Source organism: Crocodylus porosus, unplaced genomic scaffold (assembly GCF_001723895.1).
Source record: "Crocodylus porosus isolate Cpor-Errol unplaced genomic scaffold, CroPor_comp1, whole genome shotgun sequence".
NCBI classification, from domain to species: Eukaryota; Metazoa; Chordata; order Crocodylia; family Crocodylidae; genus Crocodylus; species Crocodylus porosus.
The window spans coordinates 17,205,691-17,226,669 of NW_017728925.1; the positions used below are offsets into that span (position 1 = coordinate 17,205,691).

Sequence of the window (20,979 nt, forward strand, 5' to 3'; positions counted from 1 at the left end):
CCCCGGTGCTCTTTCCTGCTAAGGCAGGGGGTCGGACTAGATGATCTACCTAGGTCCCTTCCGACTCTAGCTACTATGAAACTATGAAACTATGTGTGCACCTGAAGAGTAAATTCTTAGGTCATTAAAAAAATTAACATTAAATATGAAGCAAGACCATTAAAGGAAACAATCCCTGAGCATAGACAGACCCAACAATTATTATCAATAACAAAAACTGATATAAGCTGTTATGTTGCACCAGTTAGTGTATCTACACACTGAGGCAGGGATACAAGTGTGGCAAAAACATGCTAATTTTAACCCCATTCTGGATCAAATTGAAACAATTTTTCACTTGCTTCACTACAAGCTCCAAGCTTCTGCAAACATTTGGATATTATCAGGTCATTTGCTCTCCTCAGTGGCAGCCCTTCCCTTTTTTAAAAGTAGCGAAAATGTATGTTTGTCCATATCCCACTCTCTCAATTAGCAGATTTCATCTCTAATGTCATCATCATTCAATTGCTGCCGGGCATGTGCAGCAAATTATCTGCTGTACTTTTTGCCTGAATACCATATGAATTGTTGATGTAGTAAGCAACTTGCAGGGCACTTACCACTAAATGCTTTTCAAAGCCATTGTGAAACGACCCCCTACCACTAGCACCTACTGTTCCTCCTCCACTTCACATGAATTAATTTGCAGGAGGTCAGAAGAGGGGAGCTATTTGAAAAACCTGTAAACATCAAGGGAAGAGGGGGTGACAAGCAGGAGTCAGAATGGAAGAGCAAGATTGCAGAGACGGCACTCAGATCAGTGCTTCTCAAGACTTAATGGGCATCGTTTGTGAACATTACCCATCATCACAGTCTCTGCGCATCAACTTGAAACAAGATACTGAGAGACAAAAGGTTGATATTGAATGCTTTCCTCCATATGGCCCATTCACCTATGAAGCTGCTTGCCAGAATGAATGGGGTAAGAATGACCAGTGTCAATAGAGTAGTGTGGACAGTATTTTTGCACTTAAAAAAATATATTGTAGAACGAAGAGCTGATGGACAGGGGTATTTTTAGAAGCTGGAAACCTGACCCTACTTCTACAGGAGAGCAAAAGGAACAAAGATTTTCATGAGGATCAGAACAGATTGAAGCATTAATCTGTGGCTCAAAAAGGCCATTCAGGAGAGTCATGAAGTTAGCAGAACCAGATATCCAAAAATGTTGACTGTGTCCTGCTGAAGGACCAAAGCAGAACACAGACCTGAGACTTCTAGACATTCATTTGCTTCCAATATAATAGCTGAGAATAGTTCTGGGCATATAAAGGTGGAAGTTGTTTAACGTAAGTGTTAAGCAACAGAGAGAAAAATCTCAACTATTTTAAGCCCCGGTTCTTTAAACCAAATGGACTATTTAACAGTTTATTAATTAGTCCTATAAAGGGCACCGGAACGTCTACCTTTTGAATACTGGGTTAATTCACTGCTGCATCTAATGGAGTTACAAGAAACACTGCAGTGATGAACCAGGCCCAGTGCTTTTAATTCATGCCTTTACTTCCCTATTTTACACAGATTCAGTACCTTAAATGTGTACACCTATATCTAAACCTAGCATAGCAACAAGGATGAACAGGATGTAGTAGCACACCCTGGTTTCATACTTTGGGCTCCAGGGGATTTTGGTGTTAAATGATCTCCAATGTACAAAATGACTGCTAATTTTCTCTCTCTTGTTTCATTCCATTGTGTTCACAGCATGGTTTCCATATCACGCTCAGCTATCTAACTGTAAAACCCATTTATCCTGGCAGATTTATTTTCTTTGGAGATGAAGTGGACTATTCCTTGAAGGGAGAAAAAAGGAGCATTAACTGGGGGTAAAAAATGGCTCTGACAGCAGAGACGAGTGGCTTGTTTAGGACTCTTTTTGGCTTCCTTAAGCAAGGAGGGAACTTTTAGCAGATGAACCTGACCTTCTGGAAACAGTTTTGAGATGTTAATGGCAAGAATGCTTCTAGCATTGTGGGTTTTACTGGGGGGAACTTAAAAACTAAGTAATACAAGGCTAGAAATCTTCTGTGATATAAATTTTGATCAAAGTAAGATTTTGGTCCAGCAGCTCCCTGCAGACTGATCCCCTAGGATGGTCACAAAACTGGTCAGTGAATGTGATCTGTGTGTCAAGAGCACAAAGTAGGTATGAGCAACTGCCAGCTCAAAAGCAGCAGGCAGGGATTCGAAGTGTCATGCTTGTAGTTAAAGCTAGCTCAGGCCAAAGAAACCTGGCTCAGAGCAGAGAAAGTGCTACTTTCACACAAACCATCAGACTAGTGCACTAGGGTTCACAGCCTCTAAAGGGAAAAAGAAAGCATTAAGCGAAGTGGACTAGTCTAGGGTTTTATTGTCTTGAATAAGTACAGCTGCCCTTACAGTTTGAGAGCACAGCATTTGCTTGGGGATGCTGCAGGCTTATGTTGTATTTCTATTAACGACTTCTCCCAATAAATTAATTTATGGAGTGCTCATCTTGTGATGTCTGCATAGAGATTTGTGACAGCTTCCAGTTGTATAGATACAAAAATCGCTTACATTTTGGAAAGCTGGCTGCCATGATAACAGCACAGTTTTTAAATTAATTCATATGCCTCTTTCTTTACTGACTCGTAGACTGTCCTCTACCGAAGCTAGCAATGCAATGGGTAGAAATATCTGGGCGACTGCCGAAACGTGGTACACTGCAACAGCCAAAATGCATACTTTGTAACAAAAAACACATCTGTTTAAATAAGCCTTTAAAATGAAAAATGAGGGATAGGAGGCAGTGAAATGAGTACGTACACTAGCATTTCATCTTTGAAGACTGATTAAATTCTGAATCTCAGAAATATGGACAGTGAGATAAAATAATTCTTGGCAGCAACTACTGTGTTTATTTTCATCAAAATTGAGGATAATTATCCCACAGAGATGCCTTTCTGCAGTCCTTATTTCCGTTTCCTTTAAACATTACTCAAGCATCAAGAGGAGAAAATTTGTGAAACTGACTGAAAATTATCTGAAAAATAAAACAAATGCAACAGCCTAAGTGATTTATTGCTTTTTGAAAAGGTAAATGCAAATACAGTATGCAAATATCAGAGGCCATATAAATTCTCAGCATCATGGCATTAACTATACTAGCAAGATGTGGAACAAGGTAATTTAAATAACCCCAACAGAAAAATGTGTCTAGAAATTCAGAAAAGTCTTTTTCTGGCTCACAGCTCAGGGGGCAGAACAAGGCCCGTCAGTCACAAACAGAGGAAAACTGACTTACCATCTGACAACCCCCAAGCTTGAGATAAGTTATTTCCACAGCAGTCGCTCAGTGAGGTAGTCATGATATCTACCTTTAATACAGCGTTCACAAGTAAAGAACAAAAATTCATTTCTCCAGATTCATCCAATCCAGGGTATATCTTTCCTCCCCCGGAAGCCAACAAAGATGTCCCACAGCAAGAGAAGCAATTCTGTCCCTTCGGGGGGTGGGAACGCCACTTATTTTCTGATTTTTCTGTGCAGGAAGATCAACAAATCCTTCCTAACTACATATTGGTTTGGAGGGGGGACAGGACAGAACACCTGATGCACATTGGTATTGTAATGCGTCTCTCTGAACAGCATGGTTTCAACTAATGCTTGCATATCAGTCTCACCAAAAAGCTTGAAACATCCCCCACTGTGGCCCTTCCAGTTCCAAAAGAGTCACTCATATGTGACATTTGCCAGAGTGATAGCATCCAAAGGATATGGCTGGCGTGTCATGCATCAGACATCTTTGGAGAACGTAAAATTAACCGCAATAGCACGAATTTATTTCAAGGCTGTATTCAAAACAGAAAAGCATGGCAGCAGTCTCTTCAAACAATGAGCACTCAAGAAGTAATACAGACTAACAGTACAACAGCAGGATCACACCACATAACGAACACTCATTTTTATGGGCATAATGCATTGATCATCTTTGTAACAGCCACAGATTAAACTCCACTTGGTTTCTAAAGCATTTCATTTCTGTTATCATCATTGGTTACTTTAGTGCTGAATAAAAGGCATTATGACACTTGTGGATCTGCACCTTCATCATTTTTATTAAGTGAAAGGCAGGTATTATTCCATGACCTGTTCATATCTTCGATAATAATGAACGTGTCATTACACTATGCATGTTTCCCATGTTAGAAGAAGAGAACGCTTTCAGCTTCATAGAAAAATATTCAGCATATTCCTATGTCAGGATATAAATCCAAATGATCGTAAATGGCAACCAGAATAAGCACCAAGATTTAAACAGTAACTATAAATATGGATTACTATAACAGCACAACTTTATGAAGAACAAATCTTTTATTTTCTCTGGGCTAATTAGCATTAATAAACTATGACGCAAATATTTCCTTTTGACACAACGGGGAAGCAAATCATTAGTGCTGGAAGGAAGAAGCTAAGGCTAATATGAATGATCTTCAAAAGATGTTTAAAGTGTACACACTCTAAGTGATATACATGGCTCCCAATTAAAAACCAGTCAAACAATCTGCCTCTAACATCTGATGGAGAATATGCAAAATGTGCTATTCGCATTTAAGTTTGCTAAAAGACTACACTCTTGTCCTCAAAACCAATGCATTTTTGAAGAGGAATAAATTGCTTGCAATTAAGCAATGGTTATTAAACATTTTAATTTAAACCTTTTACTATTGCCGCTACGGAGGCTTAAAATTAGGTACCAAAAAAGGAAAAGTTTGCGAAACCTTTTGAAATGGATATTCAATTGGAGGCACAATCTGAACAGTGATTTGCATCAATGATTATCTTAATTAAACTGCTGTTTACATGAGCAAAGTTGATTTACTTCAGTATGGCTTAGCATCATTAGACCATCTATTTAGTTGTGTAAATTTCTATTAGATCAAGTCACTTTTTTCACTTCCAATAGGTTATGAAGTGTACCTGAACCACAAAATAAATTGACCCGTAGGGAACTTTATAAATCACATCATGCTAATATTACAAGATACAGAAGAGTAATCATACACACTACGAGGCTAAAAGTCCAAGTGATGCCATGCCATGTATAGCCTAAACATAACAACCAAAATACATGTTTTGTCACTGTTTTACAGTGGACTCTACATTCAATCTTGCATAGCAGAACACACTGATGGCTTTGTGAAAGAATATTGTACAAGAACCTAAGGATCAGGCTACAGATTCATCCAGCCCAATATCGTGTCTCCAATGGCAGCAAAGTAGCAGATGCTTTAGATGAGAGAACAAGAAACAGGGTATGTGTGGAGTGATGAATCGTATGTCAGCTCCTCCCAGCTGTATGTTTAGGGATGTCCCAAGACTGGACACCCTTAGACACCCAAGCTTACACCCTTTGCCTTTATGTTTAATAGCTCCAGATGGATCCATCCTCAATATGTTAATCTAATTCCTTTTTTGACCTAGTCGAGTTGGTGCAAGACCAACGTTTTCAGAATATCTTAAGTTTGGCCACTAAACAAAACCTGGAAAACACATTACTTAAGTTGCAATTCTGGAATTGGAAGCATGCAGTGGTTCTACAACCAGAAATCAAGAGTACAGGGTGTTTGTTGGCCATTCACACAGTAAATATCATCCCACAAGAATTTATTGAAAGGTTTTGATAAATCTGTAAAATGCCGTAAGTGATGAGTTCCAAATTCAAGTTCTTGGCCACAGGCTATTTGGCTCAATTTAGGAATTAGTGGGTGCATCTACACATGCTATTACTGCACATGAATAAATAGCAAAGGTAATTGCTCCACAGTTTATTGCTCCTGGGAACACCGTCTGAACATGTGCCTGGGAGCAATTAACTCTGGAGCAATAAGCTCTGCAGTTTATACATGCATAGCATGTAAAGACAGGTCAAAGCAGCCACAGCTGGTAGAGGACCCTGGAGGTCAGCCTACCAGCCCAGAGCTGCTGGCCCTGTGTCATAGTGCTGCGGAGGGGCTGGCTAGCGCACAAGGGTGCTCCAGTGCAGGGCTAGCGTTCAGGTAGCCTCCATACTTAAGCTCCCTCATGCTCCAACCAGCCCCTCCGGCATCAACACATGCACTGCTGTGGAGTTTCACTCCGCAGCAGGATAGTACTTGCATTTATAAGAATTATCCTCTGCGGAGTAAATTAGTTTACTCCAGCCTAATAAAGGCGCATGTGTAGATGCTGAGACACTTACTGTGCAGCTAATTAGTCACCTGCAGTAAACGTTTTGTGTAGATGCATCCAGCGTGTGAGGCTCTATGGCTGGTTTTATGCAGGAGGTCAGTCTAGATGATTACAATGGTCCCTTCAGACCTTAAAATCAATGACAACAATACTTCCGCACAAAATGAAATTAATGGATTAGTAGCTTCATTAGTGCTTTATTTAATTTATTTATTTCTACTAATTGTGAGGGAAACACTGGTGTTGAATTAAGGATGCCTACAGAAAAGAGGATTAAGCCTGGAAACCAAAGCTAGGGCAAAATGAAAACCTGATACTTTGGCTCTTGAGAATTTATTTGCAAATTCCCAACAAGAACATTTCTCTATACCCTTTACCACTATCTTTTTAGTTAGACACATTTTTGTTTTTTTAAGAGTGAGAGAGTAAAAAGAGAGAAATCAGCAACAAAAACATGCATTTGATTAGCAGCCAACTGCATTAATTGTGGTAAGACTTTCCCTTGGTTTATTTATTTATTTATTTTTGTTCCCTAGTCATAGTCAAATAGCACATACTGGCTAGCATTAGAGAGTATTCTGACAGAAGTTTTATGGTGCTGCAACTCACTTTTCTGCTCGGGAGTAAGGAGAGTTTGAAGCTCAGGTCTACATGCATAAAATTCCTAATCCAGCTGTCTGGGGATCCACAGGAAGAGAAATTTCAAACCTGCAGGCTGTGATCTCAAAGCAGTGTATTAGCTCCTTCCTCTCCTATCTGCATAACCCTTCCAAAAACTTTTCTGTAACTGCCTTTTAACAAAGAGAATGGAGTGCAACAAAGCCATAGTGGTTCTGCTCCTTCCTTTCAGGTTATGTTACTTTTTACTCTGTTTTGAGCCCCTGGATTTTTTATGGCATACAGTGGCACTGCTTTGAGATGACAAAGAAATCTTCTCTGCTACTCAATACAACATGGAGCCCCCAGCCACATAATCACCTGTGCAATTTTAGATACGTATTTACACAGGATATGTGCTTGAATTGAAAGTACAGGTGTTTCCAGATTCACTATGCTAACTGAGGAGGTACAACAGAAGAGGGATCACTCTGCATTAGCCCTGTTTCTTACACTAAAGAACCTCCTACTTGCTGCTGTCAGAGATAGGGATGCTGGCCTAGGTGGCCCTTTGGTCTGACCCAACAGAGCAAATGTGTTCTCAACTGAAAAAGTGAAGAACCATAATGCTAAGCAAGTTTTAAATTCAGTACACACATTGTAACCATAGTTAGCAGAAGTATTTAAGTATAGTTACTTGAACCCCATCTGGATGGCTGTACATTTTCAATTGCTAATTATTGGCAATGTGAAGGTAATAATTGGCTCTTAGTGGATCTGAAGTCTGAATGTTGCTGGAGAAATTCAGTAAGATGTACAGCTTAATAAATGCACTGCTTTGATTCTGCATAACTCACAGTTTCAATGTAGTATATCGCTTCATAGAAAAAAAAAATCAAAGCTCCATCAAACAAAAAAAAAATTAAACTACAGAATATTTCTGACCTATTAATTTTTCCTGATAATGAAGTGCTTTGGGATGATTTCTAAAACTCACTTTCATTTTGATGCTTCATTTATTTTAATCTAGGAAATAATTAGAGGGAAATCAAATCCATCCCCACAGCAGAATATTCACCTGTCTAAGAAGCAGCTCATTTGCAGCTAGTGATTTCTTTCTCAATTTTTCCCCATGTGTTCAAACTGGGCGTTACATCCCATGCTAAACTTTATTTAAATCAATGTTCATTAACAACTTATCACTAAAACTAAACTCCAAGGTGTTTGATGAATGGGTGGCTTTCAAAACAAGAAGGCCTGTGTGTGTCATTTGTCTGGCTTGAAGGGGCCAAATAATGTTACAAACACGCAGTCAACAGGAACTGGAATAGTAATGATACTGCAAAGAATAGACAACGTTGCTTAATCCCCTGGGTCTCATACTTTATTTTGCCCTAATCTTCAAACTGCCCCCAATACAAATGTCAGCTTTTCATAACAACTGGTCGGGATGTGCAAAAAAAGGGAATAGAGGCGCATTTTTAGAACCAATTGAAATGTATTGAAACAGGCAGAAAGGGAGAGACAAAAAGGAAACAGAAAACTGTTTGCTACTAACAACAGCACAAAGGCATTTGGTGCTTGATTCCTTTCCCACAAGTGTTTTAGACCAGTGTTTTTCAGTTGGCTTAAACCTTGTGTATGTGATCCAAATGAGGCCCCAGATTTGGAAGCTTGCACAAAGAGCCACTCCTCAAACAAAAAACCCCACCCAAATCACCCACCCTGAAACACCAGCAATGACAGTTCACTTCTCTAAGACAGTTCTGTTCAACCTTTGAATACCCATCCCCACTGGGCAATGGATTTTTTCAACCGTATTGTACTGATATCCTAGTACCCGAGTCCAGAAACTCGTATAAACTCCAAACACAAGCTTACTGTCAATTAACATTTTCAATGAAAACATCTTGATCCTCAATTAAAATCCTTCTGGAAAAGACATTCTAGCAGGGATATGCAATTATCAGATCAAGATACGGTACATCAAAATAAGGGATAAATGTTTTTTGGATGCAAAGAGAGCTTTTTACCTGAATTCCTATTCATCAAGATGAAAAGTTAAACATGCTATGAACACAGATCAGATATGAAAAAAATCTCTCTGGGAAGCAATGAATGTAAATGTCTTGGGGCGAGGATACCTAGATACCCAGTAACAACATCATTTGTAACCAGATTATCCTCAGAAATGATAAATTCATGCTGTGAAGAGACAATAGTTTATCTCATCACAGGATAATCCTGTTATAAATTATTTTGCAGTCAAAATGTGCTGTAAAAAGATTTCTCATTTGGGCAAACATCCAAAGCACATATTGCAGTTCTCCACTGACTGAGTTATTTGTAACTGTACGTTTCATCTCTTATCCCATACTTAAATATATTTATAAAATGCTTGGAATAACCAGTGATTAAACAAAAGAAGATACAGCTGGCTACATAAAGAACAAGATCTATTTTTCAGGCCAGAGTCCTGAAATATACTTAATATTAAGGGTTAACATTCAATATAGCCAAAACCAGAGAAAGATTGCTTCATGATGTCAGCATGACTACTGAGCACAGCAACAAATGAGCATAAAAACACTATACTTTAAAGAAAGGCTTCCTCAAAATCACATGGCTCCTTGGAAAGTCAAATATTATGAGTTTACCAGCTGTACAAAAGGTACCTTCATATCAATTCTACTTTTTCTGCTATTTCTTTCAATACCAGGATAGTGAAACTGTCCTTGAAATCATCATAGAATATGAATTGCATGTTTAAGTTCCTGCTAAGTGACATGAAGAGGACAAGGCAGATATTGTAAAGTAGAAACGAGCCTACAGGCAAGTGAAAAAAGTGAAAAACCATTCCCTCTTACATGAATCTGAGGAATTGCTTAAAATGACGGTTTCACTGAAATAGAAAGCATTACTGTGCTCCCCTCTTAATCTTGCCCCACCACAAACACTTCTGTGCAAGCTGCATCACTTTTGCTCCAATACAAAATCCCATTACCAGGCAAGTTCTTACTTTAAAATAGTGAAGAGAAACTATTATATGGTATCTTGAGGGCAGACTATTATATACAGCTGGAAAAAGCAAAGAAGAGTCTCTTTATACTGACAAGGAATCTCCTACCTCATTCTATGCCAAGGCCAGCCAAAATACGAGGCCTCCCGAAGTGATGGCTGCATACACACTCAGGATCCCATGGCCCATTTCTCCTCCCCTCCCTGTGGTTGACTGTCAACCTAACTGCAGAAGCAGTGGTAGCATTTCAGTGATGCTCTTATATATATATATAACTCAACATAGTGAAGATAAATACCCAGTGACACCTACTATGTTTGTATGGAATGCAACTCATTTCAGAAAGACACCCTGGGCATGCCTCTATGTCGCCACCCCATGGAGATGTAGCGATGTGCTACGTTGCCGTACAGTGTGCTACAGCAACATAGTGATCATGTGGGTCTCCATGTGATCACTAGCTACATTGCCATAGCGGCATGCTAATCATGTAACTGCCCATACTGCACCATGCACTAAAGCATTGCATTGTAGCAATGGCACCGTACAGTAATGTGTAGATGCGCCCCCCTTGTTTTAGTCCATTGCAAGGCTTGTATTCTACTTACTGACCAATGAATACAGTAAGCTGTTCTTAAAAACCCTGTATCCATTAATTAGAACAAAGGAGCAATTTTACATAAAATTTTCACATATTTCAGCTCAGATATGGCGAGTCATTTATCAGCATACCACGTGACTCAAAAACAAATGAATATGCAAACCTATGTCTCAAGACTCTGAATCAGAGATGATGCCTGGGAACCAAATTTATAAAATAACAAGCGTGGCTTAGTAGATTATTTGCTCGAATATCAGTTCAAGTTATTAAAATAACAAAATCATCAAATACTACCACAGTAAGTGTAAAAAAGCAGCCTTGGAGACTTAATTAGATCTGTACCTCCTACACCACATTCTACTACTTTGCTAAAGACTGAAAAAGTTTAAAAGAGAGGTTGTAAAACCCCAAAGATTTGTTTCATTATTAGGATTATGGTTTAGATCATGGTGAAAAAATGAAAAGGAAGTCCAAATACTTACAGGTTATCTTTTTTCTTCTTTTTGTATGGATCCATTAGACGAAGAGTATCTCTGATCACAGCTACTTTCACTTCCTCATCAACAGGGCTTGGAACATTTTCAAACACCCCTGGAGAAAGCTTTAATTTGCAAAAGGATACAAGTGTTCAGTGCAGAACTGCTGCTTATTTATTATAAAGCTGCTGAAGTCTTAATCATAGCCCTTAGGTTTTAAATATACAGTGACACGACAGAATACTTCAATAAAAATGATCTTTTAACACATTCAAGATGACATGACAAGTTTAGTCAAGCCCCCTAAAAAAAAAAAGATGGGAGGAGAAAAAGATCATAGCCACCACTTTTACCATTTATATTAGGTACAAAAACAAAAGAAGAAATGGTTAGCATTCCCCTAAATATAATTAATTCAACTGCAAGGGATGTTGAATAAATATATTTACGACAGAGATGGAGAGCTTTCACAATTTCGCTAAGTCATGTTTCAAGAGTATAAGATTAGCAGTAACTGTAAAGCAAAGAATTACAAAGAACCTTACCAGTTTCATATTAGCAGACAGCTTTCATCTTTTAAAACAAAACAAAAAACCCCCAAAAAACAAAAAAACCACCAAAAAGCCAAACTTAAAAAATTATATTCCAAAGTCACTGTCAAGCTGAAAGATCTTACCTCTTGTTCATGTTCTATTCTCATGCTGGGGTTTGCATTTACTTCAAGTAACATAGGCTTCAAGTTTTTCATTAGGAGAATGTCAAACCCTAAAATCTGTGCATAACAAACAATACAACATTACTTTCACTCTCTCCAGTGCTTTTTAGAGAACTCTGCTTCCAGCTATGCTCTATGTAGATGCTGTATCCATCCAAAAGGACCGCTCTCCTACCTGATTGATGGCACAGGACAGTCCAGGAAGGTTACCTAAATTCTTTGTTTTTCACCCCCACACTTGAGGTGGTGCATCTGCAGAAGAGGCAGGCCAAAACCCCAGTCCCACACAAAGTCTTAATAAACAACTTTAAACTACTTGTAGGCAGGCTGCCACACTTAATGGTGAAATACTCATTCCTATCATTCTTTCCTTAAGACAAAGACCTGGGTTCATTTCTTGGCTCTGCCCCAGACTTCCTGTTTGACCTGATCTATGCCTCATATCCTCACCCATCTCTTACACTTTTTGTCTACTTAGATACTTAGATAATAATCTCTTTAAAATAGGGACTCTCTTAACATATCTATATAGCACCTCCCATGACAGGGCCCTGATTTCTTCAAGGGTTTCTTTGGTATGGCCATCTGGCCTTGCTGAGCCATCTAAGCATCCTCTGGGCATAACAAATAGTTTCAAGTTGACCTCTGAAACAGAGGGTCCCCCTTTGAAAGAACCACGCTGGACACACCACCTGCTTGCCCTTAACTGGTTGATGCAACTTGGTGTTTTAGCAGATCTTGTTCAGAATACTGACTGTGGAAAGGAGGGTAAGAGACTACCACTGTCTCCAGTTCACCACATTATTCAGCAACACACACCTGCCACTCCTATGCAGCTGATGGGAGTGGGGGAGAAGGGAAAGGAAATTAAACTGCCTGTATTTTCACAATATCTCTTTGTTTTGCCCATGACAATACTTTTTCAGCAAACACAATGATTTGCATGGCACATGGCTCCTTGAATGCTGCCTTTTGAAGGCTATTAACAAACTGCAAGAGACCATGAGCATGTATGAAAACCCACTACTCTTCTACAGAGGAAACCACTGGATTCATCTAGTTATTATGTGCGACTAGGATACATATTTGTTGCTGTTTAGTGGCTCCTTGCTGTGGGGAAGGAAAAAAAAAAGTCTGAGATGTATTTATCAGCAAAGCATTTTATTGTAGACATAGACACTAATTGGTAAATTGCTGCTTCAGTGGTTATTCTCACTGTAATGATAGAGTTTGCTAATATAATCATAGCCTGTACCTATTTTTCTGGCAAGACCTGCCCAAATTACAGTTCTGGAAGGTCACTTGTGATGTTGGACATTTCATGCAAATCAATTTTCTTCCTTTTCTCTTAAAAAAACAACAGCAAAAATCCCAAGCAGAGGGAGGACATTTTCCCTAACTTAATGAGATGTTCAGAGTAGACATAAAAGCACTTAAACAAATGGGTTAGAAACCATAGTGTAACAGACCACCTAACTTCTGGGAGTGGCAATAACCAGTGTTAGTCTTTCGTGTGCACAATACAGATGGTCACCCAGATCCTAAAATCTGGTAGGAAGAAACCAGAGAATAGCACTAGGAAATGTGCTGAATAAATGTTAGGCCCTTCCTTCCAGCACATACCTTTGGTCATCAGTGACCTTCAGAATGCTTCTATCTAAATATACATACTATAATCATCACCATGAAGTTGAAGCATCTTTGATACACAAGATTTGAAATTAGCAGTATCAGTGCTGCGTTGAATCTGCTCAGCACAACCACCTGGAAGTTTCCTAGTGAAGCAAACACAGCTACAAGTGATTGAAAACCCAGAGAAGCACTCAGGGCAACTGTTTCAGAGTAGAAGTAAAGATGCCTCTAGTGACACTCTAGATTGTGAATGATTAAGGGGCACCGTTCAGCATAAAGCTATTCTCCCCACTAGTAATCAACAACAGAATGACAAGAAAGCTTTAATGAAAAGAACTTAACATACAGAAAATTAATCCATGTGTAAAAATAACTGAACGCCAATTTCATTATAGAAAGGAAACCAGCAAAGAAAGTGATGCACTCTCATGGGAATGCACCATCCAAATCAAAATTCCTAACCTACCTGGAAGCAAGTTGGCCCAGGTTTTCCTGTTGGTATATCAGACTGGTAATAAACTTTCAGTTCTGGAGTCAGTGCAACAATCGTTTTAATCACCAGTGAAATGATATCTGACCACACTTTCTTGATGTCAACCCCTCTGGAAGACAATCTGTAGAGGATGCTTGAAAAAGTCCTTTTGCTGCCAGTGTTTACACTGTCTGAATGGATGAAGTTCCCACTGTGAATATTCAGTGAATAGTTTGTTAAGTGCATAAATACCTGGTGCAAATTTTTGAGGGTAGGTTCTTGATAGGGCTCTGTACAAAATCTAGAGAGTCCGTCTTTGGCTATGTAAATTTCTAAAGGTTCTAAAGATTTCAGTAACACATAGAGACGGATATCAAATTTCAGCTTATCAATCAGCAGTGGTTTACAGATGTATTCCTGGACAACAGCTGGCCTGCTCTGTAGGTTTCCAGCCAATCTAATGTCACTGGGATCTTTAATGAGGTAGATTCCATCCCCTTGACATCCTCCATCAGGTTTCACAATGAACGCGGGCTTCCAAGCTGGGTCACTTTCTTTCATCATGCGAACCTACAAAGGAAGGAAGAAGATAATTATGTTAATAAGGGCCATGAAATACAGGGAAAGAATTCTTTGGTTATTGCAGAAAGAAAAACTTCAGTGCTGTGACATCTCAAAAGAAATCCTACTTACAAGCAGCCTATGCAAAAACTACACATAGACAGCAAAGAGAGGTAAGTATAATGCAGGTAAGAGTGGTAGATACTTATGGTGATAAATCCACAAGACCAGATGAATAAGGTGAATGGGGAGTTACTGAGATAGAGAAAACCTTGTTGTATACAGGATCCCAGAAACCTCCCTCCAGCACAGTGTGACGCTTGTGTTTGAAACACTTCTTATTAATGAGGATTGCTATTGCGGCACATGACTCACTAATATAGATCTAGTTTGGAGACTAGGCTTTTGTGCAGCATCTGATACTTACTCAGGAGGAAAGGCTCATGAAATCTGAACAAGCAGCCTTGTAGACAAACGATACTAAGAGAAAGGAAGACAGGGTAGCTGCCTGGCAGATTTTTATTCAAATTGGGTTACACCAGGTTACATCCTCTGGGGGCGGGGTTACACCCTCTGTCATCCTGAAGACACTGTGCATCCACTGTAATCCAACACTCCCACTAGCAAGAGCCCAGAATGTCTTCCAGTCCGATTGTCAGATCATTCCACAATGGCATGAAAGAAGTCTCTTCCCAACACTTCTCCAGATCCCAACCATAAAGTTAATGTGTAAAACACAAGTCCGTGTTGTGCCTTTATTCAAAAAGACTTGTGGAAACCAATGTTTTAATCAGAAGACATGCACTAGACTTTTTTGCCAAGTGCTTACCTTCCCTAGCAACAGCAATGTGGTATTAAGGATGAAAGAACGTTTCCAGCCCTAATGAAAGTAACTCCAGTTCTTTTGCTTGTAAGCACTGCACAAGGAAGTCAGTTCATTTCCAGACTTGAAAAACATTAACATAAATGGCCTTTTCTTAAGCTGTGTTTCCAAAGCTAGCTGAGGCACAACACAGATCTGTAAATCTAGTGAATTGCTATAATAGTAACAAAGAAAAAAAATCTTCAAAACATGAAATAAGCACAACAGATGCAAAAGCGACTGCCTAAGTTGGCAGAAATCTTTAAACAATATGAGATGCATCTGCCCCATTCTTCCCATCAGACAATAACTCTGATACTCATTCGGATTTTTAATACCGCATAGCCTGGGTACAGCAGCAGTGAGACTGGTATCATAACTTATTTTCCTGAAATGGAGCTCAGTTCTTCAACATTTGAAAAAGACACAGCTTTAAAAACTGGGACTCTGAAAGCATACCCTCAGCATAATGTTGAGGGTAAGAAAGATGGGCAAACTCCTAATTTGCAAGGAGGGCTGGCACAGGAAGGACCCTCTACTCACTGAGGACAGATAGTGATCTCTCTTCATGCAATGCTTCAGTGTCATGGAGAGTGGAACATAGGCTTCTGCATCAAGAGGTGTGTCCCTTTATCTCTATCTTTTCTTCATGATTATAGGAAACCTCCATCTTCTTCATCACCTGCCAAGCACATGTCAGGTCCGCAAGCATTTTCTGCTGCCACAACTTCACTTCCTCTGCAGGCTACCAAGACTCAGTACCATCAGTTATGTGGCATGGACTTTAGAGCACATTCATAGGGTTATAAGGTTCTTTGGGTAAATGTGATTTATTTTATTAGACCAACTAAGTAGTTGGAAAAATTGTTCTTTGCAAGCTTTTGGGCACAGACACCCTTCTCCAGGCATAGGGAGTGTTATGCACACAGTGACTTAAGCCTTCCCACTATCACTCCTTCCTGAGATACCTGAGAGTACGTTTTCCACCAATGAGTGATTTGTTACCAGACAGACGATACCACATAAACTAGGAGACACTAACAGTAAAATACATCACCAAAACCTATATTTTCTTCCATTGAACAGACTATACCACGTGCATCTCCCGTGACCAGTCGCCTCTGTTCTTCCATTTGGAGCTGATTACTTCCTGGAAATTACACCAAAGGTACGTTACAGCCTGGTATTCACTACTAGTCTTCTGATCAACATGAACAAAGAAAAAATTCTTTCCACTCATTTCGGCAACTGCTGGCAGTGGTTTTGCTCCACATTAAGGAAATCTGTTGCTAGCAGATTACAATTCATATGTTTTCTCTGAGCATACATAGTGTGAAATAAGCAAGGTGAGGAAAGAAAGTCTGGAGTCTGATGGTATTTAATACTGTATCAGAACCTTTGGTTGAATCTCAAATGCATTACATGCCTAGCCTTGTATCTTTCCCCAGTTAGCACAGCTCTTAGATTTTCAATTTACTTCCCCGACTTCTCCTTTATTGTACATGTTCGGTATGATGCGTGTTGCCCCCTAGTGGATGATTGTAAACAATGGTGGTTATTTGAAACAAACAACAAGCAACAAATACAAATTTAAAAATGGGAAAAATGCTTAAAGAAATAGCTACACAGAATAAATGCTAATTCTTCCACAGATAACTTTGTATCGCAAGATAAATGCTTCTAATTTGCATCTGCATGGTGTGGATTTCTTAAGAATTATGTCAAGTGCTTTTCACTGTTAATGGGTGATAATGGATCGCCTCCAGGAAAGGACTGTATATATTCCACAATTTTTCATTGCAAAAATGCATCTTGACAATTGAATTGATTATCCTGATGGTTAAAAGGGAGATGCCCTTACTAGAAAGGAAAGTATTAGATAAAAAATTTTCTATCCTGTCACATGGCATCTCTCAATAAGCCAGCATGAAGCAGCAAGTCACCAAGGTAGCAAGGTTAGGGAAGAAAAGTATAACAAGAAAATAAGGTCTCCCTTAAAAAGCTGATACTTCAAACACCAATCCATTTTGACACTGCAGCTCTCCATGCCTTCCCAGAAAGGAGGCTGCTGCTGCTGAAAGCAAGTCCTCTGCCTAACATGTACCAAGAGCATTGCTTAAGAACCCAGTGGCAGCTTTGCGTACTCCTTACGGTGGAGCAGATGCCCTTTTGTCTACGCCACAACACATTTTTGCAGTGTGAGCCTTTATTACTTGTGGTCCTTGTTTCCCCAGTACCCTGTGACATGGCCATTTCCTTGGCACAATGGCTTAAGTGCTGGATCCTAGACCCTCACAGTAAAAAGAGGAAGCAGTTCCACCCAAATCTCCACCTGTGGCCTATCAACGTCTGCAAGCACCCAGAGCCTTACCGGTTTCCAAACTCAGCTTTAAACTCAAAATGATAAATGGAACAGGTGAGAATTGCAGACTTGCCTATTCACATACAAGCATAAAACATCAGGAATGAGAAACAAATGGGAGTTGCAAAATTCTGAATGGGATCCAGCTGGCCCTCAAAATTTGAAGGTACTTGAATCTGAAGTTTCTACCAGGCCCATTAGTGATTTTTACATATTGACATGAGAAGAGATAGGCAGACAGACAGATAGATAGATCTGGCCAGCTTTAATTCCCTAAAGAATCAGTTATCTTATCTGTAAGAAAATTAGATCATTCCACTTGGAAAGAACTGCATTAATACTTGGCAGGACCAAATATAATTATTGTAATAGGGTTACTTAGCCTTTGAACACCACTTGTTAATTGATACATTCATTTAGCAAGAAGTGTTGGGAGGCTAACATCATTCCCAATTGGACACAGTGAATCAGAATTTAACAGGACACTAATCTCTGGGCACAAATCTGCACATTTGTAGGCTGCATATCTTCTATCAACACTTTCAAAGACAATATAATTATTTTCTATGTCAGAGAAGAGAACAATCACCCCATCTAAATTGCTTACATTATAACATTCCCAAGAAACAAAGTAAAGTCTCACAAACTTCAACTTTATTTCTGAGAGGTAGGACCAACAAAAAAAGAGAAGAAAAAAAAAGTAGTAACTGGGTCATTGTGAGCACCTGACAGTATCTGCTGGATATATGGATCCCTCATGTTACATGAATAACTGCTACTACCGAAGTCTGACTTGTTTGTACACAAGTAATAAGTCTCTATAGTTTGAGTTTTTACTAAGAAGCCTCAATAAGGACAGAGAATATTCTGAGCAGAGGATCAGGAAAAATTCAGATCAATCCAGAATAAAAGTAAATCATAAAATATGATGTGCTTTACACCACATTGCAAGGGAAGGAAAAAACATAGGCATATTTTTAAGTTACTAAAGTTGACATGCCTCAAAGTTATTAAGTTTGCCAAAGATAAGTCAAGCCATCTTGGGGGACTGGATGCCTTGGGAGTCTTGAACACATGTGCAGTCTGTTCAAAAGTAGCATCACTGGGCATGTCTACACATGCATTCATGAGCTGTAATTGGCACTCCTGCGCAGTAGCGCTAGCGTGTGCTTTTTACATGACGCCAATGCACAGTAGCCTGATTCTACTAAGTATTAGCATGGCTTTCACCATGATGCACTAACGTGCAGCAGAATTAGTTTGCTGGGCTTTTAGCGTCTCATGCAGACGCGACCACCAGTGCTCAAAAGCTGTTGCCATGTGAAGCTTGTTGGTGACTGGAAAGTGCCCTTAGCAGGCCAGTTGTTAACATACACGTCAGAAATGGCAAAAAATAAGTTTGGCATCCACTGGCAACCTTGTTGGTAGTCTTAGAAGTGAGACCAAGAACTGAACAGGCAACAAAGAATGAGCCATCATGTCACCCTTTACATCCAGCTCAAAGTAGAACAAAACTTTGTACAGCTGTTCTCAGTGCTGTATTAGTACTATGGCTACAGTACTACCGTCTCCGAGACTATAAATCCAGCAACCTTCAAGAACATTACGGTCACACATATTTTACTTGGGAGGGAAAAATAACAAACATGCTTGGGCACATGCTGCACTTTTCAGAAAAGAAGTCTAAAATGCCAGTTCCCATGAAAAGAGAATGACTGCTGAGAGACGAAGCTGAGAAATTCAGCCACAGGAGCCTAAACAAGGAGGGCCAGCCAGGAAAGTCCAGGACGTCCTGCAGCTGGCCACAGTATTCTCCACGCATAAGAGTCTGAAACCACTTTTCTCTGGCCAAAAACGAACGCACCGCCCAGCACGGGACTGAAAACCCATTGACATTTGGGACACACTCTGAACTCACACAATTGAAATTGAAGCAAAAGTAGTAAATTGCCATGGCTACACCTCTCTAAAATCATCTAGCAATAAGCAGGGAGTAGCTGTTGCTATTGCTTTACACAAGTTCACAAAAGTAGCGTGGGAAATTGTTTTTCCTTGATAGTTTGTACTCTGAGGGACCAGCCAAATCAATGGATTGCCACAATCAGTCCTGATACTGCCAGGTGGAGAAAAACTAGACCACGAGGAACACAGACTTCCACAAAGACCGCTGGGATTCTCAGGGGTGACTATTGCTTTCTAATGGCTGCATTAGAAAATCCATCTATGCTGGTCCATGCTATTATCCCACCTGTGAGATTTCCAGAGTGTAATGAGGGTTTTCCTGTACTGGGAGTCCCCCACCATTCAACCTTCCCATTTGCTGTACTGTGAATTAAAATGTAATTATTTAGAGTTAGGATTTGCACGTGGACAACTGATAATATTAATGGAATGACAGGTCACTTCAAGGCACAAGACAGCATCAGATATTCTTCCATACACTTTAGTATAGGGTCAAATCAATAAGATTAAATGGGACTTGTTGCATGAGTAAGGAAAGCAAGATTTGGCCACTGATGGTTTTACCCCCCAAACCACAAAAAAGGTTTCTGTAGGAGACACCAACTTTCTAATTCACCCTGGACAAAGTTAATGTTAGGAAAGGGATATTTGATAAGCCTTCACATTCATGCCCTGCTATGTTCCTAGACACACACGCAGTGCAAATCATGGCTTACTAGGGCAGTGAACAAAGGGTTTTGCTGCATTAGAAGCACAGGGACAATATGCCTCCCATTCCCCATTTCTGTTACTCCTGCCTCAGGCTCTTTCTGTTCAGCTGCAGCAGCTTTCTGCTGAAGGAGGATAGTACTTTCTGGGGACAACTTCAATGGCAACCTGCTTTGCAATACTGTATTTTAACAATCACTTCAACTGCTGTTCAAGTTCAGAACAAAGCACCTGCTTACTGCAGACAGGCCAGGGAATTGTAGCACCATTAAGCCAGGTGCTCCAAACCTGCTAGTTTCAGAGCTAAAGCAAAGAGCTTCTCTCTGACATGCTCCAAAATCAAACAGGCAATCGGTTATTTCCCTAGCCAATGAAAACATGAGCAGTCCACCTAGACAGGCAGATGAATCACATTTCAACCCATTTTGTCTGAGAAGAGATGTAACACAGTCAACCACCTAAACCACTTCTGCCTTCTTTTAAAAAAAAAACTTTTTGGATAATATGAAAATTTGGTGACTGAAAAAAAATAGCAGGGGACAGACTTTAGAATGAGAAAATAATCCTACCCACATAGTCAGACTAGTTCCTCTAGTCTGGAAAACCAGGTCCAAGGACTCAACTTAGCACTTTTGCTACAAGTACTAACTCACAGCCAAATACAGTAATTTGGTTTATTGTGTTATTAAAGATTTCATAGATTTCATAGACATTAGGGCTGGAAGGGACCTCGGGAGATCATCGAGTCCAGCCCCCTGCCCAAAGGGCAGGAAGTCAGCTG

At 39.7% G+C, this 20,979-nt stretch overlaps 1 protein-coding gene across 1 annotated transcript in view; it reads right to left on the minus strand.

The window, feature by feature from the left end:
- The window catches only part of TTLL11 (tubulin tyrosine ligase like 11), an 86,032-nt gene that overhangs the window by 58,399 nt on the left and 6,654 nt on the right, over positions 1-20,979 (minus strand). Inside the window, exons 3-5 of the mRNA XM_019541125.1 lie at positions 13,738-14,313; positions 11,601-11,696; positions 10,931-11,049 (exon numbers count right to left, since the gene is read on the minus strand). Of these exons, the coding sequence (XP_019396670.1) occupies positions 10,931-11,049; positions 11,601-11,696; positions 13,738-14,313 (791 nt within the window). The remainder of the gene's footprint in view (positions 1-10,930; positions 11,050-11,600; positions 11,697-13,737; positions 14,314-20,979) is intronic.